Source organism: Nestor notabilis, unplaced genomic scaffold (genome assembly GCF_000696875.1).
Source record: "Nestor notabilis isolate BGI_N333 unplaced genomic scaffold, ASM69687v1 scaffold27560, whole genome shotgun sequence".
In the NCBI taxonomy this organism is placed as follows: domain Eukaryota; kingdom Metazoa; phylum Chordata; class Aves; order Psittaciformes; family Psittacidae; genus Nestor; species Nestor notabilis.
Window position 1 is genome coordinate 29729 of NW_009912094.1, and position 27904 is coordinate 57632.

General features: G+C 42.3%; 1 protein-coding gene across 1 annotated transcript; it reads right to left on the reverse strand.

Annotated features, from left to right (window-relative positions):
* Positions 1 to 5676: 5676 nt before the first annotated feature.
* On the reverse strand, positions 5677 to 25508 carry LOC104408228 (zinc finger protein 516-like). Its single transcript, XM_010017765.1, has 6 exons — positions 25343 to 25508; positions 24846 to 24968; positions 18094 to 19572; positions 13174 to 13278; positions 12214 to 12281; positions 5677 to 5736 (listed from the first exon to the last, which is right to left on the reverse strand). The coding sequence occupies exons 1-6, from the start codon at positions 25506 to 25508 to the stop codon at positions 5677 to 5679; spliced, it is 2001 nt and encodes a 666-aa protein (XP_010016067.1).
* Positions 25509 to 27904: the final 2396 nt, after the last annotated feature.

The window sequence follows — 27904 nt, forward strand, 5'->3', positions numbered from 1 at the left end:
TCTACTTGCCTCACCTTAAAAGCCATGTAATTCCTCACAACGTGTGCTGTCAGAACTTAAGTAGCTTTGCAGGGAATTCCTTACATGTTTCTAACCCTGAAAGTGCTAAAACTTCCAGGGGCAGTATAGGAAATGGAGTACCCCAGTGTGCTGCAAAGTACATCATCAGCCTCTCCAGCCGCAAGTACACTTCCTTGCTACCTGTGTCCTTCCCCCTACCCTCAACACTGCAACGGGCAAGCCCCGTCCAGCCTGCTCTTGAACACTGACAGGGATGGGGCAGCCACAGCTTCTCTGGGCACCCTGTGCCAGTCTCTCCCACCCTCAGTGAAGAATTTATTCCTAATAAATAATGTAAATCTACCCTATTTCAGTTTAAAACCATTCCCCCTTGTCCTTGTACATTATTGGAAACAAAGTCACACAGCAATGGATTTGCCATTTGGCAGGAGACGGGGGGAGGGAAGCCCAGCAGAGGGAACGAGACACTGATCAAGCCCCTGACATGGACTTATTGTAAACACAACCTCCTCCCAGCTGCTTGCTCCCACCACTGCTCTGGAGGTGTCGCCTCCTCCATGGTGCAACCAACCACCTGCATCTGTGCTCGCTGAGGGAGGAGAGGAACACAAAACTTTAGGAGAACAGTAGCGAGTAAACTGGTTACCATTTAAGTCCATGGTCCTCCAAGGGTGAACCAACTGCAGTGACCTCCCACCACTGGCTCCCATACGGAAGAACAGACCCAGTATCCCTGCATCATCAGCATGACTCTCATGGAAACTTGTGGTAAAATAAAGAAACGGTTCAGTTTGCAAACTGCCTTTGCCAAGAGAGGTCCCTGGAAGAAGTGTGTTTATCACAGCACCACTCCAGTGCGCTGTGGCAAGCCATAGCTCTTGGAAGCCACTGGTGGCTCCTTCATTGTCCCAGGCAAGGCATAACACTGTCCTGTCCAGAAAGTCAGTTGAATTCTGGGAGTCAGATGAACTGGAGGGACAGTGCCCCTTTTATTTTATGTCATACCAGAACAACGAGTATTTAGAAGGTAAGTAAATCATTTTTCTCTGCTTAGAAAAATCTTCTGAGACTCCTGTGGTGCTTGGGTTGATGATGATGAAATACGGCATGCAGAGATTTTCACTTACAGAAAGGGAGCATGGGTACCTCACATTTGCTAAACTCTTGACAAGTAACTCACCTTTGTAGATAACACTGATGACACAGGAACAAACAATTCAAGCCGTCTGTACCAATCCTACATGATCCACAACTTAAATTTGAGATACAAAGGATTTCACAAAGGAGAGAGCCAAGTGTCTGAAGCCATTTTAATATTGGACTTTTTTTCTTAACAGCTTTGAGCATCCCCAGCTCTTTTATCCAACATTCTATGAGACATCTTAAAATATTCTGTATTAGAGAACGCTATCTGCATGTACCCTCTGGCATCCTCAAAGGATTGCTCCAGTTCAGCAACTGCTTAAAACGCTATGCCTTCTTCCCTGCTTTTTTACTTCCCCTCCTGCTTAGGGCTAACCAGAGTCTGCTTGTTTCTTGAAAAGAGCAACACGCTTTTCAAAATCCCTCGGGTATTGGAGAGACCCTTCAGACCAGCCTCAACTACTCGTAATTACAGTCCTAATTGTGGTTCATCCATCAGTCAAGGGAGTAAAGATCCAAACAGGCATTCCCTCATTTTCTGTCAGAACATCATTCAGGCTCATTTCACAAAGTAACATTTTCACAAACTAAGATGATTCACCGAGTTTAAATCATGTGCTTGTTCTCTGAAGTTTCCAATCCATTTCCCCAGCAGCTGCCTGTGTATCCTTCCTCCATTTCATCCAAACAGAAGCCCTCTGCAAGGGCACAAACCTTTCCTGGTTAGGTTTCAGTTTTTCGGTTTCTGCTCCACCTCCACATCATTTTGCTCTCTCACACTGTTGACTTTGCCCTTTTGGGCAACTTTCCTACTCTTTGGTGATTCTGGTCTAAACCTCCTGCTTCACTCCTGGCTTCTCCTTGGTCCTAACCTCTGCACTGGCCCTTCTCAGACACTGCCTTCTGTCTACTTACTTGAATTTTAGAGAGTCAAAACTTAGCCCCTTACTAATCTTTCACATGCTTTCTCCGCATTTCTTTACAGGGATTACCACAAAAGATGCATCGTGTCAATGCTTGGCAATCCCTCCAGTTACAGGTTTTTACCTGAGTCAGTTAATAGCAGAACACTGCCAAGAAGATGCTATTTTCCAAATGGTAATTTTCGGAACTAGTTGGTCTCCTATAAGCAGAGTCTTCCATATGATGGGGGCAGCAATTTATGTTTTACTAAAGATTTAAGTGGGTTTGAAATACAAAACTTAAAACTGTTTTGGCTTTCTCATTTGCTTTCCACTTTGCAGTATGTACCCCTTTATTCATAGCATTTCTGACAGAAGGAATTTAAAGAATGAGAACAGTATGATGGCAAGGTAGTAGCCGATAAGCTCTGTGCAAGAAGTTTCTCAAAGTTCGACTTTCGGTCAGTGCACAACATACAGAATACAAAAATACTCCAGCATGGAAGGTCTTTCTTTCAGTGGAGCTGTAATAAAGATGATCTTCTACACTTTAGCTACAATAAACCACACAAAAAACAGAGTGAGGGAGAGAGAGAGAGAGAGAGAGAAGATGGCAGATACACTGAGAATCTGCAGCATAGGTAATCAAACCCTTTATTGTCTAAGTTACATTAGACTTGCAACACCATAAAAACCTGTTAAGAGAAGAAACAGTAGATTGGTAGAGGTAGTAGAAAGTCCCTGTAACAGTCATAAAAGGGCTTTACAGGAGCGTGTCATGCCAAAAAAAAGTTATCACGTTGCTTAAAAGAGCTGATCAAAGCCCATTGACTAAATAAATAAGGAACACAACTCATTTTAAATACTATGGCCTAACTAAAATAACAAATCAATACAATACAATGATAAAGAAGGAAACAGAAATCGCGGGATTCGCTTCTGAAAACAGATGTTCTTTAAGGTTGGCTTTCCCCCACCCAGCTCTTATTTCTTGTTTAATTAAGTGAAAATCTCATTTCTGTGCTATACACAGCATATAATTATTTAAACTGATTTCCCCTACTGTTGTTCTTCATGGAGCTAAATTATGATTGTAAACTTTGCTGATTAGTACCCTGGTAATGGCAGTGACAGCACTAGCTTCTCTGTCAGAGATTCTGGAAGAAAACCTCCAGAAAGAAGCGTTTGGCTCTAAATATTAACTCAGATTTTCTAGATCTGCTTGCCAAAAAGAATACAATTAAAAAAAATAAAGAGGAATTACAAATGTACGCTACACTTTCATGCCATTTTGGGTACAGAAGAGTTTTTAATAACTAAAACACAAACAAATAGGCTAAGCAACTAGCTTTTGTGCAGTCCTGAACTGTCACCATTACTTACACTCACGGAAAATATGATTCAGAAAAGCAACAAAACAAAAGTGAAACAAAAAAAAAAAAAAGAAAAAAACCAAACCAAACCGAGCAAGCTAGTGCAAACCCAAAATGATAATCATAAAGCAACACAGCAAAATAGTTCAGTTTTTCTTTTTTTCTCCTTTTTTTGGTGTACAATGGAATGTGTCTATGCGACCTCCCTCAAAATAACTTCACAGAACAGTTAATTACAGTCACTTAAAAGTACTTGCACAGACATTCCTAACTACACCGAGACTTACAGAGGACTCTGGTATACATCTGGTGTAATAGCATAAGGAAAAACTAGTTTAAAAAAAAAATACATAAGAAAGTTAATTTGCATTGTTGCAAGTGTTCCGAAGTAACAAAAACTGTCAAGTAATTTAAAACAAGTAACAAGTAGTATCCAGAACCAATTACTGACTAGAGTTCTTTAAAAAAGCAACCCCCACCCACCCAAACTGTTAGAACAGAAAGATCACACTTTAAGGTTTTTTCTGCTTTTTGTTTTTTTAAACAAATCTTTGTGTCAGAAGCCCATGTCTACAAAAACAGCACTATTCCGTTAATGTATTAAGTAAACTGTTGCTCTCACCTGTATTAAAGGTTAGCATTATTTCTGTACATGTAAAATTATTGCTTTCTTGAAAAATATATTTAGCATGCTAGGTTGTTTTTTTTCTTTTTAATCCATTTCCTGCCTTTACAAAATGTTACAATTTAAAAAAAACAAACTAGTAAAGCTTTTGCAAAAATTTTCACAGAACATTTTCTTTCAAGGCAGCAGTAACTTTTGATAATGCATAAAATTATATGTGCAAAATCTGAAACTCTCAGAAATATTACCATCACACATAGTGTCACAGCAATAAGAAAGGAAAATATTTATATCTGTGGAATACATTTTTAATTGCTTACACTGCATGGTTTAACAACCTGTTATGTGCCACAACCCCACCTTGAAAACTTGCAGTTAAAGAGTTACGGTAGAAGAGGTATATAAAGCTTTTTTTTTCTTTCTTTTTTTTCCTAACACCACCAGTGATCACCAAGTACAAGAGATGACACATTTATATGAACATTAACCTGCCACCACAAAATAAGTTCCTCGTCTTGCCAAACGTCACTGGGCCCGAGGTGGAGCGTAGCTGGCCTGCTGATCTGAACCAAACGCAGGAGCAGGGTGTACCTTACGGGCCCAGGGCTGCCCCAACTTGCTCAGTGACACCTTTTCTCTTCTAAAGGTACAGATCAGCGGTGTTAGACAGCTGAGTGTTTTAATGTATTATTTCTCTTTTTTGTTTCTAATAAAAAAGTGAAGACTTCCTTTGTGATCAGGTTTAAGAAAGTAGCCCTGTTGCAAAAAAAAAAAAAAAAAAAAAAAAAAAAGTCCTGAGAGTAAAACACAGAAGCCTGTTTTTTTCTCTTAGTGTTCGACTAGCTTTTCTTTTCCAAAGCAGAATAGAAGCTTTTCTCTGGAAGTGTTTCAATTTCCATATTCACATACTATTAATGGTGCGCAGTCAAGAGCAAGAGCACTAGAAATGCAAGTGGTCCCCAAACTGTAATGAAACAAACCATTGCAGAATGACGGTCTTTCTCTTTAGTCCCTTTAATCCTTCATCAAGCATTGCTTTCTCAGCACCAAATGCCACCTTTTCCCCACACCCCCCTTTCTTCCTCTCTCTGTTGTTGTTGATTCTTTTTTTTTTCCTTAATTTGCTTTTCAGCATGACAGGCAGTGGCAGTTTCATTAATTAATACTTCTCCAGCCCTCGAATCCACTGCTGTTTTTCAAATGTATCAAATAGTCATTGTGAGCATCAGGGAGGTTTTTGTTACAGTGCTTAACTTCTTCATGCTGTCCAAATCACATAAAGTTTAATTTTTCCAGTGTCTCAAACTTCTCTTGATTAATATAGATGCCTTGTGCTGCCACAGTGCTTGCCAACTCCACTGTTTATTACAAAGGAAATAAGGAACCATGGGACTGATTAGTACGTCAATTTATATATATCTTGTGTAGCATCTTCATTTATTTTAAGATGATTAACAGCGCAGAGGCACCCTCTCCTCGCAGAGTGCCGGTCTCGGTCTCGCTCAGTGGCTCTGGGCGAGGCAATGGCTGGCAGGGAGGGAGGGAAGGAGAGAGGCTGCTCCGCAGACAACGGGGGGCTGCCCTCCACGGGGGGGGCTCCTCCGCCGAGGCTCTAGGTTCCCTTCCGGAGACGCAGCGTGTGGGTGACCTCCGCACTGCTGTGGTCTCTCCCCTGCAAGAAGGACGACACAGGGAAAAGCTCATTCTCGCCTCTGCTCCCAGGCACAACCCTTCAGCAATTCCCACTGTTACCCTGTATTACCAACACGTACATTCATTTTGTCCCACTGCATTAGGACGTTTGGGGTTCTTTTAAGCATCTCCAGCTAGAGAAAAGCGTGTCAAGCCTGTATAAAGGCCCTAATGGACTAGGGAGAGCAAGTAATAATGTCTGATGGAGCAGTTCAGAAAAGGTTGTGAACAAGGAAGGGAAGAAGAGGCCTCCAAAAAGCAGAACTTTGTGCTAGCCAAAAGGGATTCACAACTATATCAGAGTTTTAAAAAGGCTTAAGTTTGAGGTCACAGAGGCGGCTAAAAGAAGAAAAATAGAATTCTTGTGCACTTCTGTCAGATGCTAAGGCAGCTTTTTCTTCTCCCCCTTGTCATCTTCCTTTTATTTTTTTTTTAGCCAATTTTCATGAATAATTACCATGTTGGGAAAAAAAGCAAGGATATTCTAAAAACCAAGTGAAATTAAAGATAACATCATGAATAAGTGGAAGCCTGCAGCTCCCAGGAAAAGCTTTAAAATGACATTTAGAACATCACTGTCGGAACAATGCAGTTTACAATCCTGATCCTAAAACAACATGGCAAGATTAATCTTACATAAATGCATTATCCTTAAGCTAAAGTCTTGATGAAGTGAAACAGACCATTTTAAATTAATGCAACATAAAATATGGCACCCATGTAAAATCCAAGGAAGTTTCAAGCTGTGCCTATGGCAGCCCTCGAAATAGCTAAAGAAAGCCCAGCTCTGGTTGACATAATGTATTAAGTGCATCTCTTTTGTTAATAGATTTCGAAAATTCCTAATTAAACCTGGCCCGAGATTCATGACATTTACCAGTCAAAGTCTGGTTTAAGTCGGAAAGATTTGCAACAAAATTAAAGAAAAAAAAAGCTGCTGTACAGACCGCAGTATATTTGAAATGTAGAAAACAGTAACTGAATGAGAGATGCGATAAAACTTCCTTAGTTGGATGCTGAATTTCCTGCAGTAAACCAAGAGAGATGCTTTACATTTTTGCACAGCTGCATCATGCCTAAGAGACAGAGCCACAATTCCAGGAGGAGGCATTCATCATTAAAACATCTCATATCAAACCGGCTTCACGTACACGGGGGAGCGCAGCAGGGTTTTGCCGAGCCAGGGGAGGAGGGAGGGAGGAGGGGAGGGGATGGCAGCCACCTTGCCTCAGTTTCCCTGGGTAAGAACTTAAAAAAAGGGTGTAACTAGTGACATTTTGGGGGGATGGATAGCCTGTGGGGTGCTGGCTGGCAGAGGCATGTCCTGCAGGTCTGGACCACACAGCACTGGGGACCATGAAAAGGCTAATCCATCTTCCCCCCGCCTGGCAGGGAGGCACAGAGGGGCCAAGGGTGGCTAGGCCCCTCTGATGTACGGCTGCACTCTCAGTTTCACCAGGAAACAGCACCTGAACTTCACACATGCCAAAACCTACACAGTGCCTCACCCCCTTGTACTCGCACTAGCCCCAACGGGCAATCAGGTTTTGACCCAGCTGAGACATAGCTGGATTGAATTATTCCCGAATTGAAGTGATTACCATTTTAAAAAGTAGGCTTTCTTCACTTTCGGCATTTTAAAGCAGCAGATCTTGAAGTAAAACATATAGCTTCCATACCAACAGCTCAGTTGCTTTCACACCTACTTCTAGGGCTTTTCACCAGTTAACAGGAAAAAATCAGTTTGTGTACATGTCAGTATATTGGAGATAGATTACTGCATGACATCAAAATAAACTGGAGTGATGGCTTTGGAGTGCAGATACCACTCCAGTTTGCTGGCAAGGAGAAAGTGTTGGGACAAGAACTACAGCTGCTAATCCTGTCTATAACGCTCACAAACTAATGGACATACAGCACATGCATATTACTGAGATGCCAGTACAGCAGCCTCCATGGCTCCTTGATTGTTTGCATTGTAATCTCCATATGTATGAACGAGACAAATTAGGTTGCCATTTATTTGTTCATTATCTATTATTTTGATTAATGGAATTCTTGTTCTCAGAATAACTATTTAAAAATAACATTTGCAATAATGAGGACCGAACTATTAATCATGATCTTTAGAAGAAACTCTACAAGGAACTGGGGCAAGGCATTTCATATGAACAAATGTCATAAATGGGGCTTCTAACAGACAGTGCTAGAATTTCAAATGTAAAAAAGAAACAATCCAACCAAACTCAGAAACCAGTGGTTTAAATAACTTTTTAATTTGTTTGGGGATTTTTTGTTTTTTCCTCCTCTCCTCCTCTCCAAAGTTGCTTTAGGACAAGCAGGGCTGTAGTGATGCTGGACTGTAAAAACATTAGGGTTAACAATGCCCCCAGCCTTTTTCCCAAGGTCCTTTACAATATACGTGTGTATGTATATGTATATGTCTTTGTGTGTGTGTATGTACATATAGTGTTTTCTTGATGTTTCTTTCCACTCTGCCCATCCCCCAAACTCTGACTATTATTTATGCTATCTCAAGTACTATTTCAAAATACTTAGAGTGGAGAAAATTAAGACTTATGGACTCCTTCATGAAGGTGGTTTACCCCTGTCACTCAGGACCTACTGCACAGCCTTCTTTTCAGTGAATGAGGCTCAAGTACTATGGTGTTCAAATCTGTTTCACAGAAAATGACCATTACTGCATGGGGAAAGCTTCAGCCAGAGATATCCATGATACCAGCAGTTCATTTTTTCTGGGCTATAGCTTTAAATTGATTTTCTGTGAGTAAAAGGGTGTTTTTCCAGAGAGGGCATTTTGGAGTTTTGGGGTTTTTGCTTGTTTCACTCACACAGAAGGCAGAGAACTTTGTGTCTCCAGCTCCAGCACTGCAAATATCCTTCACACAGTTCTCAGTTAGACAGAACTCTTCCTTGTTGCTAACCGGTAAGACATATCTTTTGAACACCCAATTACTTGTCCCTTAAAATTTTCAGAGCATATTGTTTGACACAGCACTGATAGAGGATAAACTACATTCCTAAAGCAGGCCAAGTTCTTGCACGTTTTTAAAAACACAGAAGTTAAAACACAAGGCATTTTTAGAGATTGCTACAACTGCTGTCACCATTTTGTAAAAGCAGGCTGGAGAGTCACTTGGGAATTGGGCTTCCAGCTGCAATGCTGCAGCACCAGGCAGTGTCTCTGAAATGACCCCATGCTTTAGGAGAGCTTTGCTTTGAGAGCTGCAGCAGCTTTGAGATACACGCAGTCACAGGGACTGTTCTGAAGAGGAGCCAGCTTTTGTCTTGCCATGTATATGCAATTGGGAGTGTGCTCCCCGAATTCATGCCTACTAAATCAGGTCTTTGGATGCTGCTTGATGTATTCCAAATTAAGATACATATTCATTGTGGATAAACAAGTTTAATCATGGATATATAGGGATATTTAGCATTTATAAAAATATTCAGAATATTCAGTATGTTTAATATGGCAACATTTCAAGAGAATCTACATGACTTGGTACAGATTGTATTGACTCAGGGTATGTAATGAGCATTGTTTGTCCCGCAGACAAAGAAGAGTAGGAAATATTCCAGAGTTCATGGGAAATTAATTTGATGTAAAAATGTCCTTTTATTTAAAAAGCATTCAGGTAGAAGTAGGAAACCATAGTAAATAATGTTATGAAGGAAATGAACATCTGATTTTCCGTATTTTGTTTGAATTTCATTGGTGATGATAACAGTGCATGAAACACAGCCCAGTGCTAATATTATCAAGATGGGCTATGTATGATCTTCCTCACACACCCCTATAGGTGGCCTACTTTTAAGTGATGCTGAACACCTGCATATTCTGTTGGTGGTTCACTACCCTAAAGTAGGTTTCCTATTTAGACACCTAACTATAGATTTAGCTGGCTCATGTTTGAAAAAGCCTGGCTGTAGACCCTATTTTTAATGTGCACAATTAGAATTATTCTGTGAGAAAACTGCTATATAATGTAGCACTGTCGTAAGCTACTATGCTGGGTGATTTTAAAAGCCCTACCTAACATTATTTCATAAAGGAAGCCTTTAGAGATGATCTTCTGGTTGACTACAGAAGGGAATGGCGGATCTGTGAAGTACTTACGTTAATATTTTTACTCTTTAGCAGACAACTCAGGGGAAGATACTTTACCTGTGAGGAGGAAACTTTACACAAAGTGAATCATTTCCACTGAGCAGTAAAAAAAAAAATCCCTTTCATTCTCAAGCTACTGTATGTGGTTGCTATTGTTTCTCGCTTGGAGCATGTGCATGGCACTATCATAACTTGAACTGACTTTACACTGTAAACTCTCATGAATAGATCTGTCCCCAATTAAGAAAAGAAGTGAAGACACAGAGTGACAATGCTTAAAGTGGGAAATCACAATGTTAACACAGTGCTGCAGGCATCTTTCTCAGTGCGAGCTCGTTTCTGCGCTTCTAAAGGCCCCTACAGCTGCAGGTAGAAATGAGTGTATTCCCTCTCTAACGCGCAGGGACTGTGCAGGTGGAGTCTTCTGGGGGAGCACAAAGCTGCTCGCGATGAGAATGAGCAAAACAGCAGACAACTGAATAATCCTAACTGACACAGATGCTGACAAACCGAGACAAAGGCTGATACTGAGGAGCAAACAAGACAAAAGAAAGGGAACTATCTCCTGAAGTTATCATATTGCAGCTTCCGTGGAAGAAATATGGACTGGCAAGAGATGAACCCCTACTCAGTATTCTGCTGTACTGAGAGACGACGTAATTTAATCAGATACTTTTAAGACAGATTGACATGGACAGAGACTGCAAGAGCAAGCTACATTTGCCATGCAGGAAGTTAAGTCAATAAATTCTGGCATGGCAGTAGTTTACAAAGACAAGATTATGAGTGAATTTATTGTGCAGTAGCATAACCTGAATTACAAGAAGAGTCCAGGACTCAATGTGGACTGAGCTGCCAGTGGATAGGTACAGTCATTTCAGAATTTTTTAAAAATGTATTTCCAACTTTGACCTTATGTTGTCTTTTAGAGGGAAAAAATCCAGATGCCTTCACAATCCGATCACAACTACATATGAAATAAAACCATGATCATGAAAAGGTGGAAGAGCATTTTAAAGATGCTTAGATTTACGAAGTCCACATTACTAAACCAAGGAGAACCAAAGATCAGTTGAGCTAGTTTGCAGAGTTGCAGTGTTTCATTCTGTCACATACTGCCACTGAGAGGCATGCCCTTGCACAATTTTATCAAATAAGCATCAAAGGAGATCACTTTAATCTAGTTCTCTAGCTGTAGCATAACTTTGCTACTACTGTTCCACAAAAGCAAAGTAAACATCACGCACAACTACTGAAGTGCTATGCCACCTTGAAAACTTTATGAGGGAAGTCGCTGGCCACTCCTAAGGCCTGATGGCAACTCAAGTACTCCTGTGGCAGCAGCTGGGTTCCCCACATAGCCTTTGGGCCAGAAAAATGCAAACACAACAGAGAGAATGTGCCCCTTGAAGGGTGCTGGAGCTTGCAATGTAGTTGTGCCCAGTGAGGATGTTCACTAAGCCAGTAGAAACCAACTCCTAAACTTCATGAAGGCAGGACTAGCATGGAGATGCATTCTCCAAGCATGGCTGAAACCATCTGCATTCATTTAGAAAGAAACAGGACAGAAAAAGTGCTGTAGTAAAAATTAAACTAAAAACGTGGATGAAAGGAAAAGTGAGTGATGCTGGAAGCAGTCTCACAATGGAAGAGAACTACCCATGCGAAGGTGTGCCCTGAGACCCACCTGCCAAGCTGGACAACAGAGTGGGAAAGCCCAGTTTATGACACTGGTCTCCAAAGACACAATTAACAAATTTAATTTAATGGTTTTCTATGCAACAGCTTTGTCACGTATAATTCAGAGTGCCAAGAAGAGTTTGTTAAGACTGAAAACTCTACACTAGAAACAGGGAAGCACACCACCACGCAGAGTCCAGAGAAACTGGAGAATGAGAGCCTTTCAAAGGCCAGATACTGGATATCAAGGTACAAATACTCCAGAAAAATACAGATTAAGCTTTAATGGTACTGCTGATGGAGAAACGTGTTAGTTTTAAGAGCAAATTATATCTAGGAATTCTTTATGTACATACAATCTCACTACTACACAGCACTGTGCATTACAATTACCTATCCCACCCAGTCCCCAGTAAGCCACCAACATGTTTATTTGAACACTAACAACCTGCTTTACAATTAACTGACTCTATATAATAGACTTCAATAAGACACTTAAAATATATAAAAGCTAAAAATCAAGCAACACCATTATTATTTATACATGTTATAAAACAGTCAGCGCTTTAGTGATGAGTATCACTGTGCAACTTTTTCCCAGCTACCACATTAAAAACCAAACATCCAATTAATTGTAAAACATACTTGTTTTGGGGCATCTGCGGAGGTGGTGTGAACTTCAGTACCTCGGAGTCCATTAGACTCAAATACCACTGTGGGAACAAGGGGGCTTGTTAACAGATGAACATTCAAGCTTCGTTAGTGTGTGTACATTATTTGAGACCATTACAGATTAATCACGTTCAAAAAAAGACACCAGCTACTAGCCTGTGGCCGGAAAATACCAATTTACCGTAACACTTACTGTAAGAGAGTGTGCTAATGGCAGCCTAGGGCCACTGCCCTTTTTAATTCAGACTTCGGTGCTGAAGAAAGCAATCACTGACAACATTAATTATCAGTGTATGTGTAAAGGGACCCTCTTCTTGCATTACTTACCATTTGGCCTCTGTCATTTCGCATCAGATTGGCTTATGTATGCATCATTCACACTCTTCAGCAGGATAGTCTCACTGTCTCATGCAGTGCTGGGAGGTCTCCTGACACTGGTGGTTTTAGCCTCCTACAGCCTCAACCACAGACTGTGCCAGGTTAAAAATGGCTGGTAGGGATTTCCCATTTTAGGGCTGACCAGTGCGCGGAAAAATCTCATTTCCCGCAAAAATGTTCCTGTCAACAGCAATGATGAGGCAAAATAAAGCCTTATGTTGCGCTGAAAGGGGTACTTTGATTTCAATTTGTGCTGGTGGCAACAGAATTCATTAGCATATTCATTTCTGAGTACCCTACTCTCTTAATTAAAATAAAACATTTGCAAACAGATTTATCTCAAATGCATTGTGATTTTATGGAATTCGGGCAAGGATCAGGTAAGCAATATCCGGAGAACAAGGGCAATAGTCATAAAAATAAAATACCTGCCTCTTAGATTTAGGTACTGGAATTACTTATGTTAACACGATATTTGAAATGTAATTTTGGCATTCTGCTAGCCGGATCTGAAAGCAGGCAATGGAGGAAGCAAGAGTGAGTGTGAAAAGGTACCTGCGTGGGACCTCTGATGAGTCCTGAGGTGACTGGGTTGGGTAAAGCATTTTCCACATTCTCTGCAGACGCAGTCTCCTTGGCGTGTTTGTGTCCTGAGCATCCCTGTAGTCAAAAAAAAAAGAGGAGGGGTTGGGGGGAGAGAGGAGAGAGGAAAGTTGAGAAGAAAACATTATGCCAGAAGAAAACATCATTAGTATGTCTAATGTGTCATTATGTGAGGCTACCTTCAGGCCCTGGATGACAACTGTCAGCCTTCATCTAGGCACTGGCTGACAGGCCAGGCACACACAGGACTGCAAGAATGCATAAATTACATTGAATTAAAAAATGCTCCCCATGATGTGCCCGCACCAGGACTGGCATGTCAGGTGTGCGCTTTTCAGAGCAGCTGGATCCACTTCTCAGCCATCACCCAGCTTTGTCAAGCAGTACATCAGGCAAATCAAAGTGACTCCAGCGTGGTGGAGACAAGTCACATGGATAATAGGAAGTGAGTAGGACCAGAGCCCGACTGTCCCCCCCAGGCTGCAATACCTCAGAGACAAATGCAGAGCGAGCGGAGCCATCGCAGACTGATCAAACCTTTCGCCCCTGCCTACCTGCCTGCCGGTGCTGCTTTGACCCTGGACCTCTGAGGCACAGACGAAAGACATCTGTGAATGAAAGTGTCATTCCGGACATTTTGAGCTGGTAGCAGTGCAGCAGCCTTCCCCCAGCCCTGGGTAAACATGTTTTCTAGGCCATTAGCATTTGTGGAAAACCACTCAAACCTCTCCTTTTTCTCCAAAGGTCAGTTTACAGCATCTGACTTAAAGGGCTGGTCTTTGTCTTTTTGCTGCTGATCAAAAAAGACACATTTGACTTTCATTGGGCATTTTTATTATTTAAAAAAAAATGAAATGTTTGAACCTCATCTTTTCTATTTTGGTAAAACGCCCTCCTCAGAAGGAAAGAGTTGATGTTTCCATTTGCCACTAGAATACTTTGGCTTTTAAAGAAATTCTCTGGGCTTTGACAGTGAAGTTTCAGATTTTCTTCCCCCCGCCCTGTTACAGCATTTAAAAATAATAAAATTGCGAACAAGACAGTCACAACAAACCCCTCCCCCCCAACTGAAAACTCAACTGCAGGATGCCAGAGGACTCATCCAAAATACAGACGCTGCGCCTGAAAATGAATGGAAAAAGACAAGCTCCCGTTTATTCTGCTGGTACGGCACCAAGGCTTCTCTGATGGTTTTCACAACAGCATACATTGCAAAGAAATGTCTGGCTGCTAAAAAAACCCAATCCACTCGCAGTATTTTTTTTCTTCTTTTTATAACAGCACCTCCTGCAGATGGCAGCACAGTCTGTACAATGCAGCTGAAACACACTGCTGACAACCAAGTTTCTGGCAGTCACATACAAGATGATGATTTAGGGGCAAATCCAGATCACATATATACACACAGACACACACACAACCTCCAAAAAACTCCCCAAATCACGTGAATTTCAGTGAGAGTTTCACCATACTATAATGATACAGATTTGCCTTGCAAGGCAGTCAAGATTAAAGCAGATTTTCTGGTCTGTTACTAGCATTTTCTCCTCACTGGCCAGAACTACAGCTGCAAGCTTGAAAGCAAAGCTGAGTGAAGCATGTTGATGGACCACATGTGGCCTTTGCTGGACTGGCAGGGCAGGGCTCAGCTACCAGGAAAGCAGCCCCAGTGAAGCCTGTGAGACCTGGGTTCCTCAGGTGTTTTTTTTTCTGCCACCTCTGGAAAGACACTTAATCTCTCTGTACCCAAGATCTCCCTCTGTGGAAGGTGAATACACGCCTCGGCAGTCATCATGGCCCCGACCCCACGGCCTTCAAAGGAAGCACTGCTTCCACATGAGTCATGCATTAGGGAAGGTTGAGGATGCTATCATGAGCCAGCCTACCCTGTACAAATTCTTAAGGTGAGCTGGTTAAGACTTTCATCTAACCCCTCCCTAGCACTCACTTTATGGGAGTTATTTAAAAAGCAGGTGGAAAAAATGGGTTGCTTCCAGGTGTATTTGCCATTGTTGCGTTTCCTAAGGAGCACCATCAGGCTTTTGAGAGTTCAGAGCTTTGAGCAAAGGGCATCACTGCCAGAAGGCAATACCCCCATGAGTCATCAGTCAGGTTATCCTGAACGTGAACAAAGAGGGTGAATGACTACAGGTCTTAGAAAATTAAGGTAAATGAATGTGACTGTATGAATGGGAGCTCTTGCAAAACTGATGCTCAAAGCTGGTCTCAAAGAAGCCTAAGGGAAAGCGTGCATCTGCTGCCATAACCCATCCTTTCCTAATATGGTGATTCATTTAAATACGAACAAAATAAATAACCACTATTAAATACAACAATAAGATTCTCTCTACAAGCATTTGGGAAAACTGGGCAGTGTAAAACAAACCTAGCCTAAGTGCAGCAAGCTTTGTGTTTGCAGCCGTGTCTTAACAGTACATACAACAACTCTCTTTTCCAAGGACATACTGGAATAAACACAAATGCAAAACAAAGGATCCCAGAAATAAATCCAGTCACCCTAAAGGAAGTTGAACACTGCTCTACCACACACTGAAATATTCTAGTGTGATCCAAGATGAGGTCGTATAACAAACACCCAAGTAAAGTCCAATTGGAACATTCAATTGGGGAAAACCCCACAACAAATAGTATACTTAAGTGGGATTTTTGTTTGTCCTTTCTGTCATGATTGCCATATGCAGATTGCCATATTAAGACTACACTGTATGATGCATACCGACTCAGAGAACACACAGCCCTAGTCTGAGACATCTCAGACAAAGTACGTTTACCCTCTATGTGCAGTTGGTAGGATCTCAGTCCTTTTGTCTGCAGCAGCTTTTTATTGTAGTGCTATGAAAAACAGCTATCATGCCAATTGGTCTGAAGAACCATCAACAACATGGAAGTTGTATATAAAATGAAGACAAGATACAAAAAATGAGGTTTCAAATTCTGAAAATTTGATTGCTGTAAAACACTCTTGGAATGAAAGAAGAGATTTCAAAGCAGAGATGGGCACTAAATAACTTCCAGTTAAAGTGTCTATGGAAATCACTGCCCAGCAAGAACATTTTGCCAATAAAATACCTCTTTTAAAAAGCAGGTAAATAGAGACCTCCTCAGAAACCGCGCCCCTACTTTGCCCCAACAGTCCTCATGGTTTTTCTGGTGCCTTTACTCACAAAGCCACTTTCTAGTTTCTGGCTTTTACTGTTCCTTTCCATCCCTCTTAACACAACTGGGAGCTCACTGGATCAGTAATATGTCTTTGAGCAGGCTGACAAAATGCAGTATTAAAGAACACCAAGGAGGGCGCTCAGGTGAAGGGACTCGAAGTGGAATAACTAACCAGTGGCTTTTAGAGCAGGAAGTGGGCAGGGAGAAACTTGAGACGTTTCTAGGTACTGGGATGCCAAAAGCAAAGTCAGCTAAACAAAACGAGGAACACTGACCCTGCCATTTTAGAAACTGAGCATGTCCTTCTCCGCTTCCTTAAAAACCAGGAGCCTGATGTTAGTTATAATCATCATGCTGCATCTAACCACTTGTGGAATGATCTATCCATAAATAACACTTGGCTCCTATGCAGCATTACTTTTTTAATGATTGAGCAAAACTGACAATGGAGTGGCTGAAAGGTGAACCTCATGGACTATTTCAGATAGATTTTTCCTTCTTGTCTTCTCCAAAAGACCTTCCACCAAGACCTGACCAAACATTATGGCTCCTTTCTTGCCTAACAGCTGCCAGAGTGGACAACTTGCACACACCTTCTGGGCAGTAGACCATACCTGTCCTCAGGCTACCAGCTTCCAAACGTCCTGGATTTTGTCCCACTTGCAAAATGGGGTCACAAGCTCCATTTCACACACGCTTTTAACAAAACAGAGAGCATTATGTCAGGTGAGGACACTAGAACACCAATCTGGAACGTGTGCTCTTTCCATGTGGAGTTCAGTTCTTGCACAACTTCCAGAAATAGAAGTGTGTAAAAGAATGGGATGGGTCCCATTCTCCCCATCCCCCTACACACACACATTGAAGAGTAATAAATCAGTGTGATTTTCAGTTTCCACTTTAACAAACTAATTCTGGCACATCATCAGAAGAGTATGGTTTCAAATGCAAACACATAGGTTGCTTTTTTTTTTCCTTTTCTTTCTTCTTTTTACATGGCAGTTAACTGCAAGAAACAGAAGGAGAGCTCTGGTACGTTTTTAGTCCCTGAACTTTTAAACTGGCACAACTGTCTTTCCTGCTTATGTGTATCTGGCCCTGCCTCTTTTTAATTTGAAACATACAAACAGATCAAAAGAATAATTTGAAAAAAAAAGGATTGCAGTCTTTGATATGGACAAGGAGAATCTTAAGACTTTTGTCAAGAAAGACAAAGGACACTGACAAGTGATTATCTCTGTTGGAAGACTTGTTTGCAGACGAAATTGAACAAAACCTCCAAAAGAACATCACAGATAAGCCCCAGAGGATGTTTATTTTGCCCGAAGCAAAAAGATGATGATGTGTGCCAGCACCAGCGTATCAGGGGGATCTTCATGTGACAGCATCTGTGTAACTTTAGCCTGCTTGATGTGAGGGGACAAAGGAACAGTAATACTCCAGGTGGAACCAGATACATTTAACCTGCGACAGAAATGTCACACGGTGCACAAGGGGGATGCTGCAATATTAGAGATCAGTAAACAAACCCATTCAAGCCTATCCAGAAATGATAAAAACAATGAACTTGTACTCCAACCATTAAAGGGAGAGAAAGAAGAAACTGTGAAACAGTGTGTCATGGCTCTTAACAAAGCAGGAACAAGCAAGCTGCATCATCAGCTATGGAAGGGCTTGTGAAAAGCATCTTACCTGTGTGATCCAGGACAGGGCTGTTGGCACCGCAGGTTTGGTACAATGAAGCAAGGTCCTTTGGAATGTATGTTTTAAAGATATTTAAAATGTCCAAACGTTTCTCGTGCCCATCTGATCCCAAATCCTGTTTGCTGGAGTGTAAAGCTGGAGAAACTCCTGCAGCACTAGGCTGGGGCTGCAGCAGCGGACTCGCTCGTGCTACAGCTGTGCAGTTTGCCAATGTCCTCATCTCATTCCCAGCCTTCACATGAGACTCCCTCTGAGGCACCGGTGGCTCTTCATGTTTAGTGTACTGCTCACTTTTACACAGAGGATGATACTGTGGTGGTGGGCTGAATTTGGCCTTCATGGAGTCGGACGCACAGTGCTTACCTGGAGGGACAAAACTAGTACTTCCTTGGGGAGCCACATACTTTTCTGCTTGCTTACTGTTGGTGGGCTGTGTGCTAGACCTGGATATGACCGTTGGAGTAGGCGTTATGCTTCTGTTATAGGCTCCCATTTGCATAAGTTTGGAATTTGCTTCGTATTTACTTTTTTGTTGTGCTGCTATGCTGTATTGCTCCTGGGAATGGTTTAACTTGGGCTGCCTGTACCCATCCAGACCTGATAAGCGTGGACCACAGTGGCTGAAGGCATGACTATCCTTTGATTGATGTGTACTCCCAGACTTCCCAGTCATCCCAACAGAAAGACAGCTGCTTCTGGCCCCTGGCAATGCACTTGGCACTTGAGTGCGGGTAAATCTGGCTATGGGCAAAGGCTGGCATTCCTTACCGCCCAGAACAGGAGGGGGGCCAGTACGCCCACTCCTGGCCAGAAAGACCAGGTTGTTTTTAATACTCTTGAACCCATTCTGTTGAACCCAAGGGGGGACCATCGAATTACAGCTGATTCTGTGCAAAATTCTTTTGTGCATCCACAGGACTTCAGGGTAGTAGGTCTTGTGACTGCAGAAAGGACACGGGTAGACAATTAAAGCAGCCTGCAAGGATGTATTCAGATTTTTATTGCATGAATTACCCCTTGTTGATTTTTCACTCAAATCGAGTGGAGCTACCTCTTGAGCTTCAGCACCTTTTTCTATCAGAGGATGCTCCCTGTGCAAGTCCAGCAAATTTTCTCTAGCACAGCTAGCCTGAAATTCAAGTGATGTTTTCAAGTCCATGACCATGTTTGAAGATGTCTGGCCCATACCCGAAGCAAAGCTAGTAATGCGACTGGAGCAAGGAAGCCCCTGACTGTAGTGAAACGCTGGCATCTTTATGTCTGCAGAACCTGTTAGATCCTGGTATTTTGAAAAGGGCTCCTTGATGACACTCTCCAGTGCTGACACCAGGGCAGGAATCTCTGGTTTGGATTCCTTGGTGTCGTTTTCTCTGGTGTTGTGGCTTCCCAGCTTCGGGAGTTCATCCAACGGAGATGTTACCATCGGGGTTTCCTCTTCAGAAAACTTGCAGGGGTATGGCTTTTCATCTGAATGGGACAAACAAAAAAACATTGCTGTCATTTTATGCAGAAAGGATCCCAGAAGACAGAGCAGAAGTCAAGATTAGAATAAGATAGCAGGAGGAAAAGCAAACTTTGCTATTAGTATCATAATGACATGCTACAGGCTAAATGTACTGCATAAGCAAGAAATCTTGAAATAAGGCACAACAATTCAATTTACTTTTAAAGATGACTGTAAGGTCTGGGAAAACTCTCTAATGCTGCACATTCATGACATTTTGAAGAAAGAACAATTCAATAACATACCCAACGTTAAAATTCTGTGACTGACTGTGAGAAAAATAAACAAATACGCAACCATTTAATGCGTTAACATAATGGAGCCAGATTAAGACTGACCTAGTTAAAGGTCTGGCAGTGCTTCCATTATAAGCCCCTATTTTCAAAGGGTTTATAACTCAGCAATAAAAATTGGCTCCACACAGAACTCAAGCGTGTAAGCAGGTACAGCATACAGAATAAATTGCTCAACGAAGAATGACTTTTGCAGTGGCCAAGTATAAAAGATGAATTATGGAGGATGTGAATTTTGAATTTTCTGTCCATTAGCTTCAAGCAGATACTATTTTTTTTTTTTAACATACATTTACTTTTGAGTCAAACTTTAGGAAAATTTTATGATCGCTCACTTGATCTACTGAGACATAAGGAGTTCAACATTTTCAGCCATGCTGATTACAGGATTCAAACCAGACTTTTGATTCTTCTTGTTTTCTTCTTCGCTTCTCTGCTCTCCAGAGTAAATATATCTACCTAACATGTCCTGGAAAGGGAACACACTGGGCAGTGATTAAAGCTGTTTAGGGTGAAAGAGAAGGATCTGTTTTGCTGCGAGCATGGCTACCTCTGCATGCTCTCCCCCAACGCAGATCTCTCAGGGCCGCTGATGAAGCCATCGAGTCCCTCCAAATCAGTTCACAAATCAGTTCCACTCAGATTTTCATCACAGCAGTAATGCTTACTGCACGAATCCATTTAACATGTAAACGAATTGAATCATCTGACAAACTTGCAGTTTCAATTAACATGCAGCTAATGAGCCACTGCCAGGCAAGTGGCATGCTCCAGCTAAAATCTCACCAATCCAAAGTGATCACTGTATCCTTAGGAGGGGTGAGAACAGGAAAGGAGTGAACTGCTCTAGAGCTGCATATCCTCCTGCAACTCATAAAAGTCAAGAAAATCAAGCACTGTTTTGTTAGAACAGAGCAGTGCCATGGGCATTATTCTGTGCAGCGAAACAGAAGATGCTAGTCTTCTGCTGGAATTCCACTGCAAATAAAGTCTATGTAGCCTCACCTTCAATTCAAGCAAAAAATTCTTAAGCTTTTACTTAATTTGAGGTAATTACGTTAAAAATAACCCACAGATGTGCAGCCTTGCAGGGCTGACTGCTCACTCTGCTAAGACCATTCTCCTTTCAAATTCTCTAAGGAGGTAAATTCAGTAGAAAAAAACAAAACAAACCACAACCCAGAAACTTGTTTTTCCTGTGTTGCAGGGGGCAAGGTTTTGGGAAAGCACATGCCCAGCACTACTAGCCAAATTTAGTTTGAAACAAAGACACTGCATGCAGCACTGAAATCTGACACGGCACATCTGTTATTTTCAAAGCACATCTGTCAAAGCCCAAAATATTTGTGCTCTTAAATAAGATTTTAAGGCTCCTCTTTGTGATCACAAGGAGTGGCTCCTTTGATCATCGTAGTAAATAAGAAAGCAAAGCAAACACAAATCATTTGGTCCTTAGCAGATCTCAGCAGATACTGAACCTACTGGCTATGCTGAGCAGAGCGAGCAGAGCAGGGAGGTGGGAACCAGACCTGCAGAGCCAGGAGGTACTAGCCACTCCTTACAGCCATGTTGAAGGGGTGCATCAATAGACACCTGCAACTCCCAGGCTGCATACCCCAGACACTGCTCGATGCTTTCTGACTCAGCCAAAATTTAAGTGAGGTGGCATGGCTTGGTATTTAGGTCTGGACTGTTCAGTTCACGTCTGTACTTGGGGAGGAGGAGGAAGCAGACAGACATGCCACAAGTCCCATGTGCCCGAACGACAATGGGTATAAAGCCTGGTACTGTGAACCTCGAGGTGGCTAGAGGCCTCTTAGCACTCTTGCTTTAGTGCAGGGGGTTTTCCAGGTGGAAAATGTAGCACAGAATAGGAAAACTGTGAAGGCATTTCTGAGGTGTATCTAAGCCCCCAGTTGCCACAATGCTGTTGGCATAAGCTGTCAGTACAATATAGGACAATTTGTAAGGTTATTATAAAGCACAGCTTCTAACATCTCTTGGTAGTGTCTTGCTAGATTTAATTCCCCTGATGTCTTCACACGAACAGTACTGAACATACCAGGAATAATTTTAAAAGCTTAGATCAGAAGCCCCAGTAGCAATGTTTGTGTTAATTGCTCAAGCTGCACTTCTAACAAAAAAACCACCCCAAACAAAACCATATCCTTATAGCCCTCCCCACCCCACCCCACCCCCCCAAGATGTGGACAGTCACACTTTTCACCTGCAAGGCCAACTCACACTTCTTCACCAGCACAAAGCACAGTCTAAGCTTTTCCCTAGCCCCATCCTGCTCTCCACCAGGGACCTGACACTCCAGGTACCAATGCCAATCTGAAACGCTGCCATCCTCCCCATCATGGGTGGTGGTCTAGACTGGGCTGTGAGCAGGTAGCAAAAACGAGGGGGGAAGAAGAGACGCAGGGCAAGAGGAGATGGTATGCAACCCAAAAATGTAGGTATAGCCTTTTTAGAAAAATAGATCAAATTTATTTCTGCCTGCTCCCAGCCGCTTGCCCCAGCAGAAAAGGGGTAGCAACAATCCTTTTAAATCACAGCTATAAAATATTGCTCTAACCAGTGCAGTGCAGGCATTACTGTCACCAGAAACTTTTGAGATTTTATTATGGCCAGGTCAAAGCAAAAAGCCATGAATGGGATGCCTTTTGCATGATCTCCAGAGACTATAACTCACATTCCTATTGAAAGAGTTCCTGGCTCTCACTTTTTATCGTACAGTCCCTGTCATCTTCTCACATTTCTCAATTCCTTTGTTTCTTACCCAAACCAGCCATTTACCTGTTGTAGTTAAAAGAATAAGAAAGGTCCTTTCACCATATCCCTAAAATGGTAGCACTTCTTCTGTGTCACAAATGCCTGGCCAACAGCTGAAGTGGAGGAATTTTACATGGTGCCCAGCAAGGTAGGAAAAGTGGTGGCTGATGCCATCTTGTGCCTTCAGTTTGGCCATAGCTTCAAATATCGGTGGCGTCGTAGAAGAGCAAAACAGGACAGTGGGAAACTAATATATTGGAAGCCATGGTCTAGAAACACAGGAACATTCAGGCATTCAGCCAGTTCTTCAGAAATACATCTAACTGCCATCACTTAGTTACATACCTCACACAGGCAGATAGAAGTGACTTCCCTTGTCCCCACACACACCTCTCTTCTTTCTCCCCCTCACGTGCATAAACTCCACTTGTTTCCTCCTCAGCTCTGTTTCTCCATGAAACCAAATTTCAGAACAAGCTGCACAGCTGTTTTAATTCATGAGGCTTCCCATAAAGTAAACCAGGCTACAAGCCTGAGGACAATGAAACTGTGATTTCTATTCAGAGGAGCAGAACTGGCTAGAAATTGGCCCCTTTTCTGGCTAACATTTACAGCACTATGAGTCAAAAGGAAAGGAGCAGATGCTATGTGTTTGATTTTTAGTAAACATTTGATAGTGATTTGCACTTTGAGATGAATGCTGTGTCTCAATTTGAAAACTGGCTGCAAATACATCACGATAAAAGCAAAGGATAACATGGAAAGGAGGTGCAATGTTGCAAAGACCTGTATTAGGTCCTATTTCACTTGGTATTTTCTTTAATGATCCAGAAGAGACTCTAGACGGCATGCTAACTTAAATGTACAGGAAATAGTGCGTTTGGAGGAGCTGCAAAAATAATGGGGACAAGGAAATAACGCACAGGGACTTAGAAAGAATAGAAATGCAGTCTGAAAATAATCAAATGAGATTCGTTCTGGAAAGCAGGCTAAGACAAGTGAAGGGAAATGATCCAAAAAAACCCATGCAGTGGGAGGGCAAAATCTGAGAAGCAGCAATGTTGAAAATAACAGATGTTACAATAGATGGCAAGTTAAATGCGAGTGTTCTAGTTGAGGTTCTTCAGTTTAGCTTTCCAAATAAGAATATGCATTATAAAAATAAAACTACCCCTCTGAAGAAGACATTTACATGATGGCCATGTTGGTCACATTATTTTATATATATATATATAAAACCCAAAATATATATACCATAGTAATGGGCACTATGTAGAAGTTTACAATAAGCACAATACAATGGGACATAGCGGGGGGGAGGGGGAGTGAGAAGGGAGTGCTGCAGGTCTGCAGCAGAAAATCAAGATATTTTATCCTGTGAAAGGAAGATCCAACAAAAATACTCCCCACTCCCAGAGTATCTGTGCAAATCTGCAAATACAGACAAGTCAGAAGGAGGTCAGAGAACTGCAACAGAAAAGTGACCAGACAGAAAATAAAGATGAAGAGTTAAGTGTCCCTCACATGGCTGAGGGAAGACTGGATTGCGACAGGCCAATGCCTGCAACCTCATCAGGAGCGCCAAGTTCCGAAAGAGAGAATTACGTCATCCTGAGCTCTGGAGTCTATCATAACCATCAGATATAAATTCATGCAGGAAAACTCACAATGAACGGGGGGGGAAGAAAAATTAACATGCGTATTTGCAGCTTGCAAAATAAATGTCAAGAGAAGAGATGGAACATTGCTTGGACTGTAAAACATGAATGGACAAAACACAGATTATGAATGCATGATACAGTCCATCCTTCTCATGAGGAAGTAAAAAGCGTGACTTAGTCCTTCTCTTTGCTCTGCCAGCACTGCAAACCAAAACCACTTGTAAGCTAACATCCACAGATAACAACTACATTGTAGACATATGCCAGAACCAGCCATCCTTTCATACTAATTCCTGATGTGGTTAGCTATGGAAAGGACTCCTGAAGCATACAATGCTGAGCCCATGGCCCTCCTTAGCAGCAGGCTTATCATCTGAGCATAGGTTGGGCTGTTCCAAAGACCCAGTATCTTTTTTGCAGAGGACGACTTGTCTTACACCAGCCATGCCCCCTGTTCTAGATGCCTGACTGTCTAGTTTTTATTCTCCACATGCTATCCACTACCTCCCCCAGCCTTCTGCTCTGGCTGCACCACTCTGCAGATCCCCAACATGGCAGCAAAGTGGGTGCAAAGTGAGAAACAATTCCTATAAACCCTCAAGTTTTCTTGCAGCACAGGGCCACACGCTGCAATGAGACACAAAAAAGAAAAAGTTAAGCTGTTCTGGTATGAGATCCAGCTCCTCATCCACAAAGCTCATCTTGCTTTACATGTTGTACATGTTTTCAGAGACAGTTACAGCAGTTCCCCAATAATGCCCAAAAAGAGATGACCAAGAGACTGGACCACCCAGTGCTGCAGGATGAGGTGGGCTAGCAGGTGTAATAGGGTGATACTGAAAGGTAGAAAGCACATGATCAACTAATATCCCTGTTTTCCCTTGGACTAATTTTGGAATTCAGCGGGGTTTCTTTTTTTCCTACTTTTGTTGCGTCTAGATGGTGGGGAGTCACCTTTTCACTTACACGTTATCAGCTATACATTTCTAACACCACCATACTTCCATCCTCAGCAAATATAACCAGATCAGGAACTAGCACCCCTTTGGTATAGCTGGCATTCATGGTCTCCGTTCTTTTCTTCCACATCTGAACCTTATAGTTCCTAAAATGACTCCTCATTGACTTCTTAATCTCATGGCCAACAATTCTGGGCCAAGAATGCATGATGGCAACTGTCAGCTTTCAACCAAGTATTTCTTGGGAAAGGATGCCAGCTACGAACAAGCATGATCTCACAAGTGAAGAGAGAAGAACTACAATTTTGCATCCCTGTTTCTTGGGAGTGGGAATTATTACCTGGCCTAAGCAATTTTAACTCTTTTAGGCACTTTAGAGTAACAAAATTTAGCTTTTTTACTTCCACTCTTTTCTTCCTAAACAGTACTACCATTGTTGCCACGATGATCCAATGAATAATGCTTGGAGCCATAAATTCAACTTTTCTCTGATCATGCTGTTTTTCAGCTGTTTTTTCTTGCACAGTTGTTTTCAGGCTTCCTGGAACAACAACAACATACACATTTATTCCAAAGTCCCATTTGCTTCATTCACTAACTTTACCCACAAGATGCTTTTTACCCTTGCTGTTGAATGCTTAAAGCATTGTACCGCCATGCCCTGAGCACACAAATGGCTGAAGGGCCCCGTTACATTGTTCGTCTCCTTCCCTCTGCAGAACTGGGGTACACTGCACGGGATGAAAGCAGGACAGGCCAGCCAAGACCACCACTCCTAATGCTCCCCAGTCCCCATTTGACTACTCTCTCTGGCATTGTCCGGGAGGATACCTGCTGCTTGTGAAAACAAAACCCACTGAGCTCTTACAATCCAGGAAGCAAAAAACATGAATAGACAACCATCAAACTAATTCAGTAAAGTTCATTCAGTTCTGCGCTGCACATGTGGAGGTGTCTGAATTAGTTTAGATTACTGATGTTCTTATCATCAGAGACACTGATTGCATTAGTTTTGCATTTTGGAAAGAATCTAAAAGGTCACCAAAGTGACTGGGAAAAAGGCAAAAAAATTTCAGTAGCTTAAATCTGAAACTTAACATTTTAAGATGAGAACGGTTACAGTACAGCACACAAAAGACCTCTTTCTACAAGGTATTCCCTAGCTCAGTAAAATTACAAATTCCTTTGCACAGCAGAAACGCTTTAGAATTCTGTCATACTTCAAGGATCACTTTTTTTATTTTTGTCAAAAGGAAAAGTGAGGCCTGAAAACATTCCCCATCCACAGATGCAAACACCAGCAAGGTTATTGGAATTTCAAGCGCAGTCATAGAAAAGGCACCAACAATGTAACTGAGGAACTAGATGGGAAACGAAAGGGTACTGGGTCCAGAATCTGTTGGGCTGAGGTGCACACTGTTAGGTATCAGAGGCATGATGAAAACTAAGCCTGAAAGCTCACAGTGAGCTTTTTCTCTCCAGCTGCTTGCCTGCCATTTTTCCCTGAAGAATATTTGGTTTTGTTGTCATGTAGGGTACTGCCAATGCTACAGGCCTCCCAAAGGCCAACTGGCTGCAAGAGCAGCTTCATGTGCAAATTACTCCACTCTCCCCTCACAGACTATCTTTTCATCACCCTCAGCATCGCACCAGTGAACACCAAGTGCAAAAACCTTTGTGCTGAAGCCCAAACTCAAACTCTCTTCCAGGGCCAGGTGCTTTGGGATCTGTCTCCCAGGTATCAGCCCTTCCAGAGTCAACACAGAGTCTTTCTTTGGAGGTGAGGGAAGGAAAGTATCCACAGCAGAGCACACAATGAAATGAAAGTGCACGTGTGGGTAAAATGGCTGCTGCTGGCAGTGTGCCACGACACAACATTTCCAGTGTTCATCACATCTCTCTGCACCTCCTCAGTGGGGTTTTTTTTGTAAGTCATTATATATATGGTGCATAGGAATTCTGGGCAGCGGCAGAGCTAGCGATGACTTACCAATCCTTTCACCTCTGTAGTTCTCACAGGCGTCTGTGAGCATAATCTCTGCCCAGCAGCAGGGGAGAAGCCCCATGAAGTGTATGTGCAGGCAAAGATGTAGCTCCTATTATCACAGTATCTCCAAGAGCCTTTTCCACCCTTCATCCACGCTAGCTTGACCCAAGGGTAGTTAAGGTTTCGGTTGGGCTTTTTTTGGTTGAGAAGAAAGCTTGTCTTTTAAATAAAGAACTGAGGGGAGGTGACACGGGTCTATCCAGCCTTACACAGCAAGGCTGTAACTAATGCTGATCCCTATGCTGTTGCCACATCTGTTTTGCAGTACATACACAGCTCCTTCTGCGACTTGGGGCTAGACTTCTGGGTCAAACCCCACAGCCCCTCTTTGCCCTGTAAACTTCCAGAGCATCCCGATGCCTTCCCATCTCACACAGGGCTGAGTTGTCCATGTTACGCATGGCTTTTGCAATTCTGTCCCTACCTTACAAAACTTCAAACCTGCTCTTCTTGCTTCAGGAAATGTAATGCCAAAGTGGCGTAAGTGGATGCAGAAGAAAGATCCATCACTCCCACTCATGGACTAAATTGGAGCAAAGGCACTTAAAATGTACAGG